Consider the following 23,026-nt stretch of genomic DNA (forward strand, 5'->3'; position numbering starts at 1 on the left):
TATTATTATGTAATATATCATTTCATTTTCACCAATTAGATAAACAGATAATTAGATGAGCAAAAAGTACTCAAAATGTTTAAAATCTGTTTTTGTATTGGAAAAAGCCGTTATCTGACGACTTAAAAGGGGTGTGGATTTCATCACATCACATTAAAAAGTGATCACTTCACTGCCTGTGAGGCATAGACGTGTGAGCAGAGTGACCAATAATACATAAAACATTCAACATATCTATAATGTCTACATCAGTTGTTTTTCCTTTTCCACCCAACTCCTTTATTATGCCAACTGTTGTTCTTTTCATCAACCCTCTTACTCTTTGTTTCTTCTGCTTTCCACTCGCCCCCTCTCTTTTCCATTTTACTGTCTCTCCTGTCGTCTTCACCAAACATCCTGCTCTCTCTCTCTCTCTCTCTCTCTCTCTCTCTCTCTCTCACACACGATCAGCGCAGACATCTTGACAGATTAGGAGATATTCACACCTCAGCAGCTGCTCTCAAATACAGCGACAGGTGTGTGTGCACACATCTGTGTGTGTTAGGTGTAGCGTGTGCACACATATGCACACTGACACTCACTGATGAGCTAATAAAGAATTCATAAATGTCAAACTGGGACCCGATGCAGACAGTGTAGTCATGGATACCAAAGGACGTACGGGAATGACTTTACTCATCTCGAATCACTCATGAGTGTGTTTAAATTTTTAAAATGTTCTCAGTTGATGGGTGATGTTTCAGTAACTAATATATATAGGTATAGGAGCAGCTATAGACAGTGGTGATTACACATGTCTACTGGAGGACTTGTACAGAAATCTAACTGCTTACACCACTGGTGTAAGCAGTTAAGCAGCATTCTTCTTTTCTCTTTGGCAGACAGAGACAGAGCGATTATTTTCTCGATTAACCTCAAAATGATGATGTTCTCAAAAGTCATGTTTTGTCCACAAACCAAAATTATTCAGTTTTACTGATTTCTTTGTTATATGAAGCAAAGAAACTAGAACATATTCATATTTAAGAAGCTGAAAAATCAGAAAACTTGTTTTAATTATCAAAAAAACACTTGATCGATCGAACAATCCATTAACAATTTAGTAGACGATTAGTTCAGTAATCAATTAATCGACTAATCGTTGAAGCCCTAAGACTGACTGAATGAATATGAGATTTGTGTGTACCTTTAATTGCACTTACAGGTTAATTATTGATTTGAATTCTTGGGGAGGCAGACTTTCATATTAGCAAAATAAAAATTGTCATCTTGTGTTTTACACCTGCAACTACTTTCACACACATGTCCATTTCAAAATATTGTGACTTCCTTTTTTTTATCTGATTGTTAATAGTACTTTTCTACCCCAAGTTCCGTTGTGATACAACCGAATCCTCACAAAAGCATTATCATCCCTGACCTACTTTGCTGGCAGTGCTGTGTGCATCATCCCCTGTTATGTCCATGTCCTCCACCAGGAAACATGCCCCCCAGTTTGGGAACCACTGGCTTACAGTGTGTTTAGTGGACAGTCTGCTGCCACAATGCAGGTTTGACATTTAATGTAAATGGGCTCTGTAAATGTTTTCTGAGCAAGGAACCTGTTTGTTGAGCATCAAGGACAAACAGTGTATTTGTGCTAAGATACGCCACATGTAAACATATACAGAGAACACAGTGTTTTCATTAGCTCAAAAAAAAGCATCATACATTTTCACCAGGTTATTATTGCAGCATATACTGTATGTTACACACTGATTCAAGGACATCATATACACTGGCTTTGATGACAGAGGAAGAAAAAAAATGGGTTCCTATTAAGCTGCAACTCATTTCAATAACGGTTAATCATAATTTGTTGTTTTGTCTATAAAATGTCTCAAAATTGTGTTTCGTAAACCCTTTAAAATCACAAAGAGGAACAAAAAAAAACATGTAATGAATTGATTATCAAAATAGTAAATACATTTAGTAATCAATTATTACAGGTCTATTACATTCAGACACGAGGGCCAGGATTGAGGCCCAGCTCATAATAATCTAACAGGTTTTTGGGGAACACAGTGATAACTGGGGTAGCGCTGCTGTGTATATCTCCATCTCATCACAAGGGAACCAGGGAGAAGCTCTAATAGGGAACAGGCAAGGGTCACCATGGCGATATAAATCACACCTGGCAACTGGGAGACAGTCGCCTTGACAACTAGCTTTGTGTGCGCTCCCTGAACGGAGTGTGTACATTTGTAGGAAATGGGTGAAGCTTGTAGTGAGCTGAGACAGAGTGCACAACGGCGCCATTAAAATTAAGACAGAGAGAGAGACTGAGATAGAAAAAAATACTTGAAGACAAATATAGAGCATTGGTGTCCTTGTGACCATGTTAACAGCACATGCTTCACTTCCCATGCACACACACACACACACAGTAAAGTATACACCTACCCTGCTGTCGGAGCTGGGAATCATGGCATCAGTCATCCAGGAGCCAAAGCGGGAACCTGAGGCTCTCACGGTGATTGGACCGCTAACTGCAGTCAGACGACCACAACCTGTAGACAAATGATGAAAGAATCTTATTAACTCTGCCACGGAGACAAAAAAACACTGTTTTGTGTGTATAATACATAAACTGGGAAAATGAAGAGAGTCACATATTCATATTTTCTTGTTTGGAGTAAATGATGTTGCCTGTCAAGGTCACCTGGTCACCTCAACTCCATTTACGAGCAGTTCATGAAATATATTAATATAAAAATATGTTTGTGCCCCAAGCACAGGCAGGAAAAAAAAAGATGTTTCTCCTCCAAAAAAACCATAACACACAAGAGTCATGACCAGGAAGACAAGGACGTTCAAATCAGTTTCAACTATGACTGAAGTCTTTTCATTGTATTTGTTGTTCTTTAATCAAAACCCTGACAACGTGAGAGAGCTGCCAAACCTTGAACCAAAGTAAAAAAAATGTTTCAATGTAACGCAGATCTTAAAGTGATGTGCCACTATACATCTTTCTTTCCGAGTATGAAACAGTAACACTGAGAGTATATCAAACCACTTTTCGCTGCATGATTCACTTTAATGCTGTCTATTCATGAGCTCAGTAAGTCCCATCTATTGATTTTTCACCACCATATGCCAGAAAACGCCACTTCTTTATTTAGTCCATATGTATAGTCCTGTCAAACTCATGTTTTAGCAAATACACTTATCCACTCTCATGTCTGTCTGACAAAGGCTAAATGATCTTCACATCTTTCTCTGCAAGAAAGAGAAAACGTGTTCTATTCCCAAAATTTCTGATTACCCCTTCAATCTTAAATATATGTATATATGTATATATATATATATATAGATATGTATATATGTATATATACATATCTATATATCTATATACAGAGAGATACTGCATATACTGTATATGTGTGTGTTTATATGATGCAGACACCCTGCTCACCTCCTGCATCAAGAACCACCTTTTCCAACTGGAAAATTAAGCCCACAGAGAAAATTTGTGATTGTACATGACACACAGCAGTTGTTGATCCACTGCTGCCTTCAAGTTCAAATGTCTTAATTTATCACTTGTGTGTGTGAAATCCTTAGCTACTAAGTGTGGCAGCAGTAGACCGGCAACTAACAAGTCCCTGTGCTAAAAAACGAAGACAATAGAAGACAATAAGGCACCAGCTAGTCTCTCCTTGGTCTGAGCCCCATGTCCATAAACTGGGTGTCCTAAAAGAAAATGTCCTCAGTCTAGATTTTAGAACATCAAATTAGGTCTTTAGACAAGGTTTTGATTAGACGTAAAGATGCAGAGACACTCTGACTTTTAATCCATAGTATTAAATAATATGAACACTGTTTCCTCCTACTCAATAATAAGATAATGATTTATCAAATTTTAGTGGTGTACAGTATGTGTATATGACCTTGGTAGTCAGACAGAACATCATCAATTAATTTGTGTTAATTTCTGTTTCTGGAGTTTACTGCAGTCTATGAAAACTATCGAGGCGATGAGGGAGCAGCAACTGAGTTGGAAAATGCGCTCGGCTACAGAGAAGTCTGGGGTTATGTAGCATAAACCCCGCTAGATCCCACAGTTCTCACGGTGCAATACACTGGCATCTTTGGTCAGACTCTCTCTACCTTTACACCCCAAGGCCATGAGGAAAGGAATTGGGCTCTTAACTGGAAGGTCGCAAGGCACTCAATCCCCCATTGCTCCCCGGGCACAGATAAATGCTGCCCACTGCTCCTGCGCCCGGCTTGTGTGTGTGTTCACTTTTGGTGTGTAATAAGGATGGGTTAAATTCAGAGGTCTGGGTGTGTTTACAAAAAATTACTAATCCTAATCCTAAAGATTGTGTCTAAAGAAGGTTTTCTGTTAAGAATTGCAAGGCAAGTGTCCAAAAAAGATAACCAAAAATCTCCTCCTGAGTATTGTGGGCTGAGGGAAGGTTTCAGATTAAGTGGTGCTTCTTGTGATGAGTGAACTCACCTTAATGTGTTTAATAATTGAGGTGACAGCGAGTTAGTGTTACATCCCCTTTTCTATACATTTTGTACATACCCAATTTGTTCATGCAGCTGTGCAGCCTGGTTTCCAGGAGTAGAACCCTCTGCTGGAGCTCCTCGTAGTCGTATGCCCCGACCTCCTCCTGAATGGCTGTCAGGATGATTGACAGGTTGAGGAGCTCCAGTCGTAGGGTGGCCAACGTCTGCAGGTCCAGTCGGTACTGCTCCACTACTGACAGAAGGGGCCGTAACTGAGACATCTGGCCCTTTAACTCCTGTGGGTGCATGAGAGGCAGGAAGAAAAATGATGTTAAGGGTACACACTCTCTCTTAATGGTGTGGTAGCTATGAATAGAGCAACTGCTGCTCCTTCACAGCCAAGTGAGGTAGTTTATGCATTTGGTCAGATTGTCCTTAGTGTAACAACTTGATCCCTGTCGAAGTCAGGTTTTGTTAAACTAAGAGGAGACTCCACAGTCGTACAACTCATTGTGGATTCTCTCACATAATAATGGTTCTCCCCATCATCGCTCCTTCACCCTGCAGACAGTGACCTAGAAACTGAATGAACAAGAAAAAAGGAGGTGTCCTCAGGAGCTTCGAAGTGAGTTTATTCTTTCCCTGAAAGCAAACACCCTGCAATCTGAAGGCCTATTCCACATGAATATTAGTTTACTTGCATGAGTGCAATAATGTACAAGTAGATTGGCAACAAACTACCATGGAAACAGGCACCACAGTTCCAAAACAAGACCTAAGCTACTCTTTATTCATAAAAATGAAAAGGATTGGATGTGTATAATGTGATGAATTTTATGATGAATAAATCATAAAAATGAATGTATTATCCCTGATTTTTTTTCTCCCCCTTTTTTCTTGTGTTATTTTCCACTCAATGAAGATCTTCGTTTACTAAGAAAACTATATATTATTACTATACTCCTACTATATTACTATATGTTATTACTGCGCTGTCAGGAGCTTGAGCCTGGCATGTGTTAGAAGCAGTTTGAAAACATCAACTCTGGATAAAATCTAAAGACTCAGGTGCAGACGTTCTTCGGAATTGCCGTTGACGCACATTATATGGACAGAAGTATTTGGATGCCTGACCATTACACAAACAGGGACTGTAATGACATATTTGTGTACATATATATATATATATATATATACATATATATATATATATCTATATACAGTACTTAATATGAAGGTGGTTCCCCTTTTGCAGCTATAACAATGTCCACACTTCAGTGTTTCTATTGGAATCTGTCTCCATTAATTCTGTAATGCATTTATGATTGATGCAGACACTGATATTGGACAAGAAGGTCTGGCTCGCAATCTCTGTTCCAGTTCATCCCAAAGGTGCTCGATGGGGTTGAGGTCAAGAGTCAGTCAAGTTCTTCCACACCAAACTCGTCAAACCATGTCTTTGTCATGTTGGAATAGAAAAGTTGGAAGCATAGCCTTGTCCAAAACGTAGTGCTATGATGAAGTGTTAAGATTGTCCTTCATTGAAGATAAGGGGCCTAGCCAAAAGCCTGATTGGAACACTTGAATTACACACTTAACAGGTGTGGCCAAATTCTTTTGTCCATGTAGTGTATGATGAATGCAGCAGGAGATGGTGTGGGTAAGACATCTTCACAAGAGCAAGGGAACCTTCAGAGGTTTTATGAGAGGGGGATCTTGAGTTTCTCCTGCTGTGTTCTCTCACAAGCTCAGTTGGACATTATCCAGAGATTAGACACGCTGGTAGTAGAATATCCAGGGCAGGCTTGGAATGACAACATTTGTGTTCACACATACAGCCCCGCAAAACAATCTCCAAAGAGTCTGAGACTGTCTCAAAGCAGCTACTGCATGTATCGCTATTCACAGAAAAATTGTAGGGTTGAAAGTGTATTGATGTTTTTTTTCAATGCCATTCAATCATGGATTCGGAATACAAGAGATAAATATTTTAGATAAGATAAAACAACGCTACAGAGGAAATAGCGTATGACATTTCGAGTGAGTCAGGAAGTTCTGTGGAAGTGTCCTCAAGGTGCATCAGTTGGTAATTAGTTTGTTACATCCAGCTTTTCTACTCATGTTACTAGTCACATTCCCTGTTTCATTCTAACACTTCTTCATACATCTTCTTACTGTCTTTGAACATCACTATTCACCTGTAGCAGTTCTATTTCCCCAGGGAACCATTTATTTTGTGTGCTCAGTCGACTTGCTAGATTGTCGCAGAGTATTTCCCAAAGAATTAATTACCTCTGTCAAGGAGGTTGTGTTTTTTTGGCAGCATAACTCAAAAAGGAAAGGACAGATTTTAATTAAATTTCCCGAGGATGTAGATTATGGCACAAGGAAGAAATGATTAGATGTTGGTGTTGATTCCAAATCCGGTTAAGGATATATTTTAAAACAATTGTTAACCTTGTAAAATAGATGGGTGTGTTGACAGAGTGGTTAAGTGAGTGGTCTTGGTGGAGGTTTGCCTCTCTGACTAGTTTCTCTAGTTCAGTCAGTGGGTGTGGTTGGGGTGCACATGCACATGAATGTAGTTCCCTCTCATGTGCAGCTAGACCTATAAGGTCTGACTGTCTGTAAGGACAGTAAAATCTTTATACACGACAGTGTGTGAGGCAAATAGCACTGAGAACCGCATTGCAAGCACAGCTCTAAAGCTACAATGAAGCAAAACAATGAAGCGGAGTCAGCCTTAAATTCCGTCTGTGTGGAACCTGCGAGCACACCTCCAGTTTGAATCTGTGCACATGCTCTCTGTCGCACACCGTCTTGTCCAGTTGGTGGCATGCTCTTGTTTTGGTCAAAAGAGACAACTAAGAAGACGGTAACCATGGAAACTAGCTTCAGGTTATATGAGGATGTCCGCACAAGTCAGCTCTCAAAGTATACAAGGACGAACAAATTAGGAAATCCTGATGAGAAATTGCCAATACTAACGTGGAATGTGAGATGGAGTACGCATGCACAGAAAGCAAGAGTGACAGAGATAATTGTTTTATGAACGGAATATGCAAAGCAACCCTCCACGGATACAGATCCCGGTAAGTATGACCCAAACCCTAAGTTAACAATGACTTATGTAATTGGTGATTTGTCACAGTCTAGAAGAGGAAACAATGCTTTATCCCTTGCACTGTTTCTCATGACTCTTTACTCATGTTTTTGGTTTCATTTTATTTTTATCTCTTTTGGACTGTGCTCCTGTCTCTGACCACTTAGTAAATGTGACATTCTTTTACAAGCTGTTGGCCCTGAGTCTTTGCCTCCTGCCTTAACACCATTACACAGTTGATGGGGACTCATGGTGAAAAGTAAAAAGGACTCAGCCATGGGAGGGGAAAGACCATTGTGCAGTGAAGAAGACAGAGAGCATCTGTGACTTTCCCCCCTGTGTTTTAGTTTCACTTTGAATCCTGAATAAAAGGAACAGTCAGATTAGTTTGGACCGGTCCAAGCCAACTTTTTTTAGATGTGGTTAAATCTGGTTGAGTTTGATGTGTTTTTTTTTTCCCCCCAAATTAATTACGTTTACACATTTGTGTGTGCACCATCTCTATCCTAGCATATCTTCCAAACATCCCTGTGAGGAGCTAAGACACTAAACAGTGAGGAAAGAAACGAGCCAAATGGACAACTTTGCTCCAGAACATGCTGGAGGGGCTGAATGTCCCATCTGCCCTGGGAATGCCTCACAGTCCCACACAGTCCCACAGGAGCAGACATGGAGAAGATGTGGCCGGAGGAAAGGATGATTGGGCTGCTCTGCTCATGTTACTGTCACTGCAAAATAATGACTGTGTGAATCATTACAACTTTTGTAAGGACTTTTGGTAAAATTAGCTTGAAGGAGGATCAATATTTAGTGTATGAATTATACATATAATACAGTTTTTATTGCAGCAGGAGGATCAAGGGTTTGTTTCTTATATATCCTTTTATATATCTCTTTATGCCCTGACACTAACATGTCTTCTCACCCTTGTATCCCCCATCAAAAAATGACTTGCCGTGTAGAGAGGAGTCAGATTTGATATGGGGGTAAAAAGATTTGAAGAAGTGTCAAAAGCAAAGACAAAAACCTCATCTTCACAGAACAGCTCACACGCCCACACCCCAACACGACGACACATACAGCAAAGATGCTTGGCAGCCATCAAATACTTTGCATGTCTAATCCCTTTCCTGTCATCTTAGGAATGATTTGGGAACTAAATACTTACCTGAAATGACAAAACATTTTATGAAGCTGTAGCTCCATTCAATCAAAACACACAATAAAAGAGTGAATATTGTGTAACAGCTTTGATTCAATAATTGGAAACTCATTAAACATGTAAAGTATTAAAATCGATTAGATGGCATGATCTGGTGCAGAGTTAACCCTTCACCTGGCTATTCCCCCCTGCCACGTCTTCTGTTTCATCTTCAGCTCTCTAATCTCTCCTTTCCAGTTTCACTCGCTTACCCCTGCACTCTCTGTCTGACCTTTACCTTCCCACTCATTTCCATCATCCCTCCTGCCCTCAGAGTAAAACGGCAATAAGCAATACCCTTCTCCCTGATTCCTTCATCTCTCTCAAGCTCCCTATTAGCCCATCTATCAGACTGTCTTAATCTCCCTGGTTGACATCCTCTCATCCCGCTGCCTCCCTTCCATGGGATAAAAATACTGTTTAGTTATTGATAAACCGACTGTAGCTGCACATAAATATTCACTAGTTGTGCCTCTCAGAGCAAAGGCAAAAGCTTATGACTGTGAAAATTCCCTAGGGAGCCAAACACACACACACACACACACATATGCAAAGACTAACTGTATAAAAACTTAAAAACAGACCCAGGAGCCATATGATGTTGTTAAGAAGATGTTTGCACAAGATGAAAGGCAGCAGGGAATTATGGGAAGGCGGTAATACTCTCTATTTGGAGAAGTAAGGGATTGTTTGTGTGTGTGTGTGCATACTTGTGTTTGTCCTCATGGAGACAGAAACCTGGTCCTAATGAGGCAGAACCTTATTTTTGAGGAACTGGTTAAGTTTAAGATTTGAATTGCGGTTAAGTTAAGGTTAGGGTTAGGCATTAACAGGTTATGCTTAAGGTTAGAGATAAAGCTAGGCTGTGAACGGCAGTCAATGCAGTGTCGTGCATGTGTGCGTGTGTGTGTGTACTTGTATTTGGTGTACACCTTTTTCGTTGCTTGTCTTTCACAGACCTGCTCATGATTCTAAATGTTGAGTTTATGGTCTCATTATATTTAATCTGTCTTGTGTTTGTTTTCAAATTTTAATGTAATAATTTGACATTTTGGGAAACTTGTCTGTATGCTAAATGTAGCTAAGGTCAGGAGCTAATTAGGTTAGCAGCTGAAAGGCTTTTAGCGAAGATTGAAATGCGTTACTGCTCCAAGAATTAGTCTGGCACACACTAGGCCTGGGCCATAATTCTATTACAATACACTGTATGTATTGCAGGCTGACTGAGGACCAGAACCTAATGTGGGTCATCTTCAAACTGGGAGGTTAGGGATTCAATTCCCAGCTCCTCTATTTACATGCTGATGTGTTCATGGCCAAGACACTTAACCCCAAATTGTTACTGGCAGCTGTGCTGGCAGCGTGTCAGTGTGTGTGAATAATCTGGAATAGAAAAATCTCTACATATAGATGCACCATATGTTTGTGTTAATTGGTGTGAATGATAAAAAGACAAGAATGTAGTGTGAAGCACGTTGAGTGATTTTTAAGACTACGTAAGAGCTATGTAGACACCGACCATTTATCGCAGACAATTTCTTCAATAATTATGGAGCAAATGTTCAATATATATTGATGTTTATGCCCCTTGCAAACACAATGTTTTACCTTGGATTTGTGAAATGCTTCTCTGTTTAATGTGTTTGTCATTTCCTCCAAAGAAGTTTAAAACCGCAATTGAGTGGTTTCTTCAATTTTTGCTACAAAGCACAAACAAATCATATCAATTATTATCGAGAGACTATAGTGATTTGTTTTGTTTTTTTCATATCATGACAGCATTTTTAGACATATAGTCCAACCCTACCACACACATTCTCCGAAAATCAATGGAAAGTATTGACCCTCCAGATTTGCAAACATTTAAAACAAAATAGAGGTTTTTATATAAGGATTTTTCTTCAGAGCCTGAATCATTTTCTTGCTTTTGTGTTTATGCCAAGCGAAGCAAACCAGCTGTTGGCTATACTTAATCTTCATATTGACTGCACAGACTTGGTGGTATCAGTTAGAAGTGGACTTTAAAGGATGTAATGTGACCAAAGACTTAGGCTAACATAAGCTAGAGGTACTGTCAGACCTGATGTTGATAGGCCAAATGTACAAATTTTTAAATAGGTCAGAGTCTTACTTTCTGCATCCAGGTGGGTCCACGTGGACCCTACACAGATGAACACGAGCAAACCTCCAGTACATGCTCCCGTTGGAATAACACTTTCAAGTCCAGTTGGTGGCACACTCTTGTTTTGGTCAAAAGAGACAACGAAGAGGCGAGTAACCATGGAAACTTGCTTAAGGTTATATGAGGAAGTCCGCTGGTACCTGCATACGCACAACCTGGCCCTTAAGTATGCAGGCTCTCACTAAAATGTTACATTTCTTTACAATCATTCAGGGCTGCAACAAATAATCAGTTTTTTGATTATTATTGAGCTATTTAATTATTCAAGTATTTCTATTTTATGAATAAATAAAGTTCTCTGATTCCAGGTGGACAAAACAACATTGGAGGACATGGTCATTTTGAGATTTGGGTTAGGGTTAGTTTAAAAAAATATATATTCTGATAACCGATTAATCATTTTGTTTGTTTTTTTAATAATTAAAACAATAATATTTTCTGGTTTCTTTGCTTCATATAACAAATAAATAATTACAACTGATTACCACCCATTTCATGGATCAAAAAGTAAAAAGAAGATTATAAAAACAACCATTAGTTGCAGGCCTATTCTGAATTGAGTATTTCTTCACCATCAAACGACATACCTTAAAAGTAAGCTATGTGACGGAGTCTGTAGTAAATACCAGTAAAGATGCCCAGTTAGCCCTGGTTTAGTGATTGTACATCAAATGACAAAATACAGCATTAAAGCTGGACTAAAGAAAGTTTAAAATTACCATTCTTATAAAGCATGTAGACAGGGGAAATGTTCTTTATGGCTGGTTTCAACATCATCACTATCTTTGCTATAAAATACAAACCCTCACATTACCCGCACATGCAGGCATAAACATTGCACAGGCTTTTTACAACCCTTTTTTTAAACAACCTTTTAGTTCAGCATCATTAGTCCAGAGCTGCAAGATACAGCCATTAAACAAGTGGTTTCACAGCTTATTTAACTGTTCAGATCATTCACCCCTCACTTCTCAGATCTATAGCCTCATCTTCTCTGTAACCTGTGTCTCTGACATAGACACCTACCAGCAGCACCATGACAGAATACACAGAGGACAGATATTTATTCCGAATTTAAGGAGTGAAATACAGTTAGAAGTCACAGCTTATCCAGCAGGGTAATCTCACCTTGTCACCCGCAAATTTAAAGCACTGAAAAATCTGTGTCGTGGATGTACTCCCTTTGCATCATATTAGGTACATTCCCTCGCTGCTTATGAAAACACATCCACATTCAATACAAATCTATCTTTCATATTTTCAGACAGCTCAGAGACATGTTGGGTGATGCTGTTCATCTGCTGCCATCCTTTTTATAAGACATTTACACAGCAGACATGAACAAATAGCTTCAACACAGATTTTGCCCCCTTCATGTCTGAGAGCAGCCAGGGAACTTCAGTTTGGCATGCGTGAAATCAATGTTTTCACACCAAAGGTTATGTGTTCCCTACAGCAACCATCTTACACTGTGTGTGCGTATGTATGTGTGTGTGTGTGCGTGTGCGCATGCATACCTGCAGGCCCTTTGTTGTCAGAGTGCGGGGGCTGGCCACATAAGTGTGTAAACGTCCATCCACTCCCCTCAGGAGAGGCTCAGAGTCTCGCACGTACTGAAGATCCCTGGATGTTCGCAGGTCTACAACCTCCATGGACTGACTCACATTTTGAACCTGACACAGACACACATACACAATTGATATTATGAGTGATTATCATTAGCTGCCCATGTTGCCGGAAAAGATTATGAATCTTTCCTGTCTAAGGGCCAACTTTTGCTTCCAAACCCCTATTAGACCACAGTGCTTATATGGTGATGTGCTGGAATAGTTAAAAGGTTCCTGCACTGAATTCACACAGAGATTGTTGAGATATCTGTCATGGTAGTTTTAGTTTAGTTTTCCGAGGATAAATTTCACTGAGACATTTCAGCTCCCATGCTGTGTGATAAAAATGCAATTTCATTTGTATTAATACAGAATTGAAAAATAACTTTTTGAACATTGAAATGAGGAATGATTCAATGCTGGGGCTCATCTCCAACATTCAGGGAGAACATTTTCAAAATTCATGTTACAGTGACAGCAGCAGTTATCTAAAGGAGAACACTGTTGAGCCAGGTTTCAGGTCAGTAAATGGAATACACTGTTCAGGCTCTAGTAAAGCAAGATATAGACTATATTTTCTGCACGTGAAACCCAATTTACTGTTCAGCAGAGCTCAAAGGACTTCATTACCACTTGAGGCTGCTGTTGCAAAGTAAACAGGCACAATTCTTCATGGTCTTCCCATTATTTTCCTTTGGTTTTAGACCATTCTTGCACCAGTGTGCACTAGGGAAGTGCTGCATGAGTCTTACTGCTGTCTTATTGTGAATATATTAACTTCATTATCTGAAAAATGCTGCATCAGGTATCTAACAGGATGAGCAGCTTCAGCCGTCCAAACAGCTCTGTGAGGCTGTATTTAATGTTTGTCACAGTGGTGCCAAACGTTAAATACACTAACACCGGTATGCTAACACGCTCAAAATGATAGTGATAGCTTTAGTCAGGCTGCTGCTAATACGAGAGAAAACACTCTGACAGCACAAACATCACAAGGTTAACAACTGTTTGTTTAAGAAAAACAAAAGACTGAATCCCTGATCACTTCTATTCACATACCCAAGATTTTATGAAAAAAATATAATAAACACATTTCACTAATGTGTTTATTATAATAATAAATTCCACTATCACTACGTCTAATGCTCCTCAGATGCAGATTCACTATAACTAACTGGCGTATGAGCAAATATTGGCAATTCTATTTCTATCTAGCTGCTGTGATAAATCGAGATATTTGACCATATGTTGAAAAAGGAAAAGCCACAGCAAATATTTGCTCCAGTGTAAACAGTTTAACGTGGAGATTGTGGAGCATCCAAAGTAAAAGAGGCACTAATTGGGGAATGCAAATTACAACTGATTTATTTAAGTGGTTCTTTTTGAAGTAGAGGTTGCATAGATCTTAGGAACAGATGCCAAATAAAACCACCAGTGGGAAAACTTGTCTTTATGACTGATATAGACTACATCTAAAATTAACTGACCTTTAAGTAAAATTCCTTGGCTCAACACCGTGATGCGCACACAAACACACACGATGGTTTCCTTTGAGGCAGAATCTCATTAGATACATTCAAACAAGATTCCCCTACAGTGTGTTGTGTTCAAAAGAAACAAACACTCCCACGCCTCTTCTCATTAACCACCATCAAATGCTACCAGACACTTCAATCCTCGCTTCACACTGAATGGAAAAACAGTGTGGAAAACAAAAATCTACAATAAAAAAAAATGACCCAGATATCCAGAAGTGACATGAAAACAAATAAACAAACAAAATCCTGCCCACATACAGTACTGTGCATAAGTCTCACTGCACCACCAGCTGTGCAATCATATGTCGAATAAACCTGGCATGAGAGCCAAGGGTTGTGCTAATGTTCAAGTGTAAAGGTAGCTGTGGCAGTTGCTGGTCTTTCAAACAGGGGAAGCTCAGTTCAGGCCCAGTTACTTTTACATCAATTCTTACATATATTCTGCCAACAAACAACTAGAACAAGGAAATGTGATAATTATGTAAAACTAAAACGCTATCAGAGTGTTTTTATTTATAGTGTATATGTACAAACGAAAATGGTCTATATATTGCCCGAGCAAATAACACACAATGACCAGTTACTTGTCTACAGACTTCCCTCGCACAATCCACACATGACTGAGGCAGAAAAGGCTCCGCTGTCGTGTACGCTCCGCCTCCGACATTTCCTCCAATCATCATGCAGAAGCCCAGCGCCCACGCCCGCCAACTGTTCTGCTGACTCAGAGAGAAGCTGAGCTTCCGTGGAAGTGATATTTTGTCGCATTTTTCCAATCACCATCGAGCTCACCAAAGTGAAAAAAAACTATTCTGTGTCGTCCGACAGAGAACAGTTGAAGCTGAACTTCAAGTGATTTTAATATGGAGGCTGCTACGGGAATACAAAAATAACGCAAAGACCCGTCATCCGTGATAAACAGCTGATTCTGAATGAACTAGTGACACGTTTAGTATTGAAATGTAAATAGAACACAGTCCATTTTTTGACGACTTTTGAGATGAAGCTGAGCTTCCCTTGTTGTCTGAGAGCAGTCGCCACTGAAGGGAAGGTCACACTTAATATTTGGATGTGTTCCAATAAAGTGATCGAGAAATTATCATACTGTATGGTCATTATAGCATTACTAACACAACAAACCTAATAGTATGGCCTAAGACGTTTGCACAGCACTGCATCTCGCACTGTAACACATGGCCAGAAGAAGCATGTGTTCACACTTCACAGCAGGCTCTGGGTGTCACTTCCAGAGAAACACTAAGCTAATTAAGATTCATAACCACAGACTCTCATAACAGGAGCAAGGGCAAGAGAGATGGAGGCTGTTATTTCTGATAGATTTCATGTACATTTCTGTTTTCAGCAAGTACAGGATGAAACAGGGAATGGTTAAAAAAACCAACTAAAACTAAAACATAATGTTTTCGTGTGCTGTGGCTGTTTTTACTTTGGCGAGGCCAGGGCAATACAGCGGCTGCTGATGTGTGAGGCTCACAGTAGCGTGTGCATTGAGAAATGTTTGCTGGATTTGACAGTGTTCAATAATTCATCAACTTGTCACAAATCACTTTTATTAGTCTCGTCGCCAGAAATGTGCTTATGCAGCCACATTTATATCCCCACACAAACACGTGTAAAAAGCACCCTGATACACTCAGCTGCATCCTGCAATATAGAACAATGTGTCATTTCTATCCATCTCCCCATATGTCCTCTGAGTTTAAAGTCTTATGGCATGTTGAACGACTGCCAGCCTGTGGAGGATGCAGCTACTGATGTGTCAGGGAAACAGCTGTCAGTGAAACCTGAGTGTGTGTCTGCTCAGGTGTGTTTCCGAAAGTGTCAAAACAAAGAGACAGTCCGGTGAATATTTCATTCCAGTATGCTGCATTTTCCTTGCTCTGCATCACAATGCTGACCACTGACACACACACACACACACACACACACCTGTTCAGTCAAGAGGCGCAGTTGTCGACTCCGAGGGTCCCGTTTGCAGAGGTTTCGTGCCGGAGCGACCACTGTGCACACACACCTGCCATCAGGATCTGACGCCGTGCTGTAAACCTGCCAGCCTTCCTCGGAGCCTGGGTACAACCCCTGCAAACAAACAGGCTGTGTTAATGAAGTTGGTGCCGAAATATCATGCAGCTGTACATTTAACAGCAGAAAAGGTCAGACTAAACACAAACAATGGATTTTCATTTTTTGTTTTTAATGGAAATCACATTCATTGAAAAAAATCAATGTGATTTTAATTATTTTTGAAAGAATAACCTTACATACATTTGAGTCTGAAGACATTGGTGTCCTTTATGGAATAACATCTAGTACAATGCATCCGTTCAATAAGAAAATTGATAGATATTTATTTATAAAGAATGAAAAAAGGATTTCTAAAATGTGACTTTGGGCCTTTTGCCAATTTTATCATTGTCCTGCATTTATTATTATTTGACACTTTATGTTTCATTCATTTGAGAAAATAAAAACCATGAAAAACTAATGAAATAGTGTCATTACTTGGAGCTTTGCTAAATAAATGAAAACCCATCAAAAAATGGAGCTTGACTAAATCTATAAAATCTAGAATGTGTCTCTTTCCATTTAGTCACTGTAACCCAGATATGACAGAGCACTCAAATATCATACATTCATTATATGTACTTCTGTCATGTGCAAACACCACAAGCTGCATGAACACTGGCCTTGCTGTTATCAGGAGCCACTTTCCGTCAAGCTGCATACAAATGTCTCAAGCAAGACATGCAGTATATGATGAGGATACGGTATATAAGAGACCTGTGTAGTGGTGAGTGTAAAATAAAAATGTCTACATCTTGATACGGTGTGTCACAATAAAAGCCACCATAACCATTAAATATTATGAAGGCAGTAAAGTGTCACTAATAAAACTTAGACTTTATAACCACGTTATAAATGTTTACATGTTTTGTTTTTTGTTTTTTTTGCTGTATGGGAGTTATTGTATGGTATTGTATGGTTATTTTGTTTTTGTTGACTCATAATGTGTATAGATGATTTTTCATTGTACTTCATTCATATGGGGGCGGAGGCTTCTACTGAAACACTGCCCATTCACTTTAAATGGGGCTGTCTTAGCAGAACTGCATTTTAAGATTCATTCATTTCCTTTGCTTTGCCACCAGCCAATCATAACACTTCATGCTAATATTCCAGCACAATCAAAAACAAGTCATCATGACTAGCAGCATGGGATCATGGGAATTTACATATATCCAGTATCTTTAACCTCAGACTGGACACTGTGTCATCAGAGCCCTTTGTGGGGCAGTGTGCACCAAACAATGGTCAACACCATCACTAGTGGTGTTTCTATTACAGTTTCATAAAATAAAAGCTATATTTCTTTGAACTATTTGAACTATTTTCTATTTCAATTGTTATTTGCAGGTGTTTCCATTGAAGGGTATTTTGCATATGAACCGTAATTCTTGTAAAGTCTTGTGACTTCCCCAATTTTTTCCACTCAGGGTATGAATACGACTTTTTATGTCATTAACCTTGTCTCTTTCGCTCTCTAGTTTGGTCTTTCCCTCCCTCCTTCCTTCTCTCTCTCTCTCTCTGTATCCTCATCTTGCAGGTTGCAGGATCAAGATCCAGTTATCGAGGCTATCCAGATCATACATATCATCACCATTATTATTGTGCTATAATTAAAAGTCAATATCAGTATAATTTTTATCAACACTCTCTGCTGCTGCTTATATAATCACATTGTATTGCTATAAACATGTAATCATTGACTGTATAAACTTGTAACTGCTCCTGGTCTCTCTCTCTCTCTTCTGTCTCTACCTCATCTCCCTCTTGTCCTTTCTCTCCCCTCTTTCTGTCCCCCACCTCTCCTCTGTCCCCCATTTTCCTTTCACCCCAACCGGTTGGGGCAGATGACTGCACATCTCTGAGCCTGGTTCTGTCAGAGATTTCTTCCTGTTAAGAGGGAGTTTTCTCTCCGCCTAGTGCTTGCTCATTGTGTGAACTGTTGGGGTTCTCTGCTCTCTTTAATGTTGTCTATGTACAGTGTCTTGAGATAATGTATGTTATGATTTGGCGCTATACAAATAAAAATGTAATTGAATTGAATTGAAATTGAATTTTTGTCCACTTTTTGCATTTCCATGATTTTGGAACGGTGATCTTGATTATTGCTACTGCTGTTGCTGTGATTGTTTTCAACAGATGAAGGTAGTCCACACATACCGCACCACCCTGTCTTAACACAACTACTGACATCATCCACTCAAGAAGCATGAAGCATTAAAGCAATGTGTATGTGCGAGTGCAGTGCAACAGGTCAAAGACGTGTTCTGCATACAATAGATGTGTGCTCATTTTTAGTGAAACTCGTGTAATGTGTTAGCATCATCGCAATTACCTTAACAAAGATTTGTTTTCTTCTGGATACTCTGCCATCTTTACTATACCAGGAGAAACATAGTGATATACCAGCAAAGCACTAATAACCAACCTCACTACTACTGTGTTGTCACTATCAAACCTCAAGCGTGTTTGTGTTCACTAATTCATATGTTCATAGTGTAAATCAGGCAAGTGGGACTGGCTTTATAGTGAACAGCGCTGCAGGATACTGGTGTGGCAGACTGAGACACATATGTTGTGTTTCCATCATGGTACAGTTCGGTTTGGATTGGTAAAGTCCTAGCTGACCTAGGACTTTACCAATTGTTCACTATAAAGCCAGTCCCACTTGCCTGATTTCAACTGAGCGTTTCAACTAACAACAACACTGCTATACTTGATGGACTGGGTGTGGGCCGCATCAGCATACGTAGCATGACGCCAGTCTAGCTCCACCCTGACCATATCGCAGCATTTTACTGGTACTGCAAGGGAACGATGCCAAGAATGGAAACGCAAAGAAAAATACCGTTCCACTCGATGGAAACACAGCTATACAGTCTTTAATCCTTGTGTGCTGGTTACATGTTCACTTCTTTTGTTTGTAATAATAGTTAAATTCCAAACATTTAACCCCTTTTTTCAAAATCAGTAAATAGAAATCATTTTAAAAAAGAAGCAACATTCTTTACTTTTGAAAAACATCTGAACATCCTTATTCTTTGGTCAAGCAAACACATGTGAGTGATTCACATGAAGGATTATAACAAAATAATGCCATGGTCACTATAGCATGTTTCAAATGGACCAGTGAGTCATACCACTATGGGGTTTTTTCCCCAGGCAAATCTTTTCTTTTCAGAATGTTTCAATCTAATTCTATCTGGCTGTTAAATCTCAGCAGGGTTTCAGGAGCTTAAGACGAAACAGCTCTAGTGATTTAAATGTCCATTTATGTTTGGAAGTGTGCATCTGCTTTTTATTGTGTTGACTGCGCCAGGTACCTGTGTACAAACTGAATATTTCTCATTTGCAGCTAAAATCAGCAGTGACATCTTCCACATGTGTGTGTCCAGGAAAGCTAACAGCAAAACTGGAGCGCTTCCACCCTACGCTCCCACAGCCAGCGCTGCTGCTCTGTTCTCCCTCGTACAAAAAGTCACAAACTCCCCAGAGATCCCAGAACAATGCACACACAAAAAAAAAATTTCAAACCTACTCACAGTCCATACTAATGTGATTTCAACTTGTGCTATCACTATTTAATTTGAATATTAAGCACATATATCACCAATCAATGCCTCAAAAAAGAAGCAACATTCTTTACTTTTGAAAAACATCTGAACATCCTTATTCTTTGGTCAAGCAAACACATGTGAGTGATTCACATGAAGGATTATAACAAAATAATGCCATGGTCACTACAGCATGTTTCAAATGGACCAGTGAGTCATACCACTATGGGGTTTTTTCCCCAGGCAAATCTTTTCTTTTCAGCAAAACTGGAGCGCTTCCACCCTACGCTCCCACAGCCAGCGCTGCTGCTCTGTTCTCCCTCGCACAAAAAGTCACAAACTCCCCAGAGATCCCAGAACAATGCACACACAAAAAAATTATTTCAAACCTACTCACAGTCCATACTAATGCAAATTTCAACTTGTGCTATCACTATTTAATTTGAATATTAAGCACATATATCACCAATCAATGCCTCATTTCCACGACACATATTTTTAACCTTTAATATAAAACATTAAATGAATTATTAATGAAAATGTATTTGATTAAACAACCCGATTATTCTTTCAGTTTAGTGTACCCCACTTTGTTGTTGGGGTTAAAGAAGCAAACTACGTAGAAGCAGCAATGAAATGCTTTATCAGTGTTATTATACAATGTTGAAATTAAAATACAGCAGAATTTGCAGCATTGAAATCTTTTGTACCCTAAAGCAGGTACAAAAGACCCCAACAGCCAATAAGTGACCAAAACATTGGAGCAAATACTTTCCTCAGGTAATACTTACCTAAAACTAAGCTTTTTGCCTCTAGTTGACAGTTGACCGACACATCTACTTTTTATTATTTTCATTTACCCATTATACCACTGATTCTTCCAGGGTTGTGAGGGGTAGGGATGTCACGATAATCAAAAAAATGAAATACCGCAGTATGAAAGAGAAGAAGACAAGATACCTCGTATTAAGACTGGTTCAGAGAGAAACAGTGGCGAGGGCAGTGCGACAAGCTAACATACTGTGATAACATAATTAGACTTGCTTACGACACTTGCTTACAATAATATCACATGCTGCGGTATACAGTAAAGCCACATTAATTTACCATGGTGAAAATTCCCTTATCACAACAGCCCGAGTGAGGGGAGCTGACAGTGGTGAACGCAAGCTAAACACTAGACAGGTCAGCAGCCTATCACAGAAACAGTATACAGTGACAAACATTCACACAATTTAAAGTCTCCTATTAACCTAAGCCCAATCTGTCTGGATTGTGAGTATCAGGAAACCACAATCAATGGGAGTTGAACTGAAGATATTTCAATGCTCTAGCTTCAAAGGTTATTTAAAGTTGAACAATAAGTATTCTGTTGTGGGTTAAGAAGCATTTAGTTAGTGCCACAACAGCAGTAGAAGATTAGCTTCCAAACAATAAATAGCTTTTTAATAATAATAATGAGCAGCGCAATGCCTCTATGCTATGGTGATTTTTTAAGGGCTGTAATACACAGCAAGACAAATAAAAAACATTCTTTAATTTGCAGATTTGTTAGGCAGTGCTGAAACGACAGCAATTATTCCCTGGTCTCCATACATACAATTAGCAAACAAGTGAGATCATGAACTCACTTTGCAGAAATCAGACTGGCCTCCAGTCTGACCCACTTAGGAATAACATTTTAGAACAATGTAAAAACAAAGCCGTGCTCATTCTGACACACACCAGCCTGTCATAGTTATTGGGCTAAGGAGCTGCCCTACAAACCCTGAAAAAGAATAACGACAGTGCAGAGGAGGAGGCTGGAAGAAGGGAAGTGTGGGAGGGTGAGAGGGATTGGGAGGTGGAGGCATGGAGGGAAACATCCCATAAATCAATCAGCAGGGTTTGGTGTGGTGACCTTGAAGTCCAGTTTACAATAAAGCTTATGGTGAGGAGGAGGGATTTAAAAGAGGAGGACGTGGATGAGATGACAATGTAAGCATCGGTTGTGCCCATTGCACAATATAATTAAGCAGAGGACATGCTGCACCTGAGGGTTCGCTTCACACAAGAGAAAAATGATAAAAATCTACTCAGGCAGTTCAACTGATTGTGATCGGTGTATATGGAGAGAAAGTATAAAATGACATGGCTAAATGTGCAGGAATTCAAGTGAGGCGGTGAAAGTAGGGAGGCAGGAAAAGCACTATCTTCTAAAAAAGCATAGCTAAAGTTAACTCTACAGCCATAGGTATTCCTGCAGTTCCACACATGCGGAGCAGTAGATCAGTTCATGTAAAAATGTGTAAGATTTGAAAGATTTAACTACATAATGAGACAGCTGTAACACACTACATGTTGGGACTGAGAGTAGAATCGATTGTCGTTGGAAAAAGATCCCTAAAGAAGTAAAGATTGTTAGCAAAAAAAAATATGGATTCATGATTCAAATACATTGTTAAAGCATTGGATATACACATGAAAAAATTGTGAACAGTTAAGGATAAGAGATCCATTTATCCAATTATCCATAAACAAGTATTCTGATTCTGATCCATAAAAGAGTGGAAATATTGCATAATTGTGGGAAAAAAAGTACGTACTTTGATTAAATCTCCATACTATATTTGTCAAAAAAAAAAACAATAATTCCAAATCAGTCAAACTAATCTTAATCAAAAGATCATTGTTGACCATGAGTATGAATCTTACGCAGGTGAAAAAAATATGATGTACAGACCAGGTCATTGCTGTTTTGTATGGTGTTATTGTTCAAAAAGCAAGCAAATAACAAAAGAGCAATGGAATCCATATCTGCCTCTCTCTCTCTCTCTCTCAAAAAAAACAAAAAACCCATAGGCCGACCAAGGTCCATTCTGGTCATCTGACATAAATAACATGACTGATGCCCACACTATGCTCAGACCAATCTCAGATCAATCCCTGGCTCCACTGGCTACACGCTGATATATAGACCCCATCCTGCTTGTGAGGGAAGTGTGTGTATAGACGTGTGCAATAAGAAGCACTGCATATTGATGTGCTGTACGAATGTGTGTGTAACTGTAATGCATGTGATTGGATGAGTTAGGGGTGGGAATCACAGGGTGCCTCACGATACGATGCGATACGTGATACATGGCCCCCCGATACCAATAATATCACGATGCAATAATTCTTCGATAATCAACATATTGCAAGGCAATCATATAGCGACACGTCACCATATCTGTCTAACTGAAGAAAACTAAATGTCGTTAAAAGTGTTCATTCACAA

General features: G+C 39.4%; 1 protein-coding gene across 1 annotated transcript in view; it reads right to left on the reverse strand.

The window, feature by feature from the left end:
- Positions 1–23,026, reverse strand: part of LOC122770451 (noelin-2-like) — a 32,805-nt gene that overhangs the window by 7,685 nt on the left and 2,094 nt on the right. The window contains exons 2-5 of the mRNA XM_044027312.1: positions 16,079–16,228; positions 12,501–12,656; positions 4,574–4,793; positions 2,443–2,549 (exon numbers count right to left, since the gene is read on the reverse strand). Coding sequence (XP_043883247.1) covers positions 2,443–2,549; positions 4,574–4,793; positions 12,501–12,656; positions 16,079–16,228 — 633 coding nt within the window. The remainder of the gene's footprint in view (positions 1–2,442; positions 2,550–4,573; positions 4,794–12,500; positions 12,657–16,078; positions 16,229–23,026) is intronic.

The sequence above is a fragment of the Solea senegalensis genome, linkage group LG6 (genome assembly GCF_019176455.1).
Source record: "Solea senegalensis isolate Sse05_10M linkage group LG6, IFAPA_SoseM_1, whole genome shotgun sequence".
Classification (NCBI taxonomy): Eukaryota; Metazoa; Chordata; class Actinopteri; order Pleuronectiformes; family Soleidae; genus Solea; species Solea senegalensis.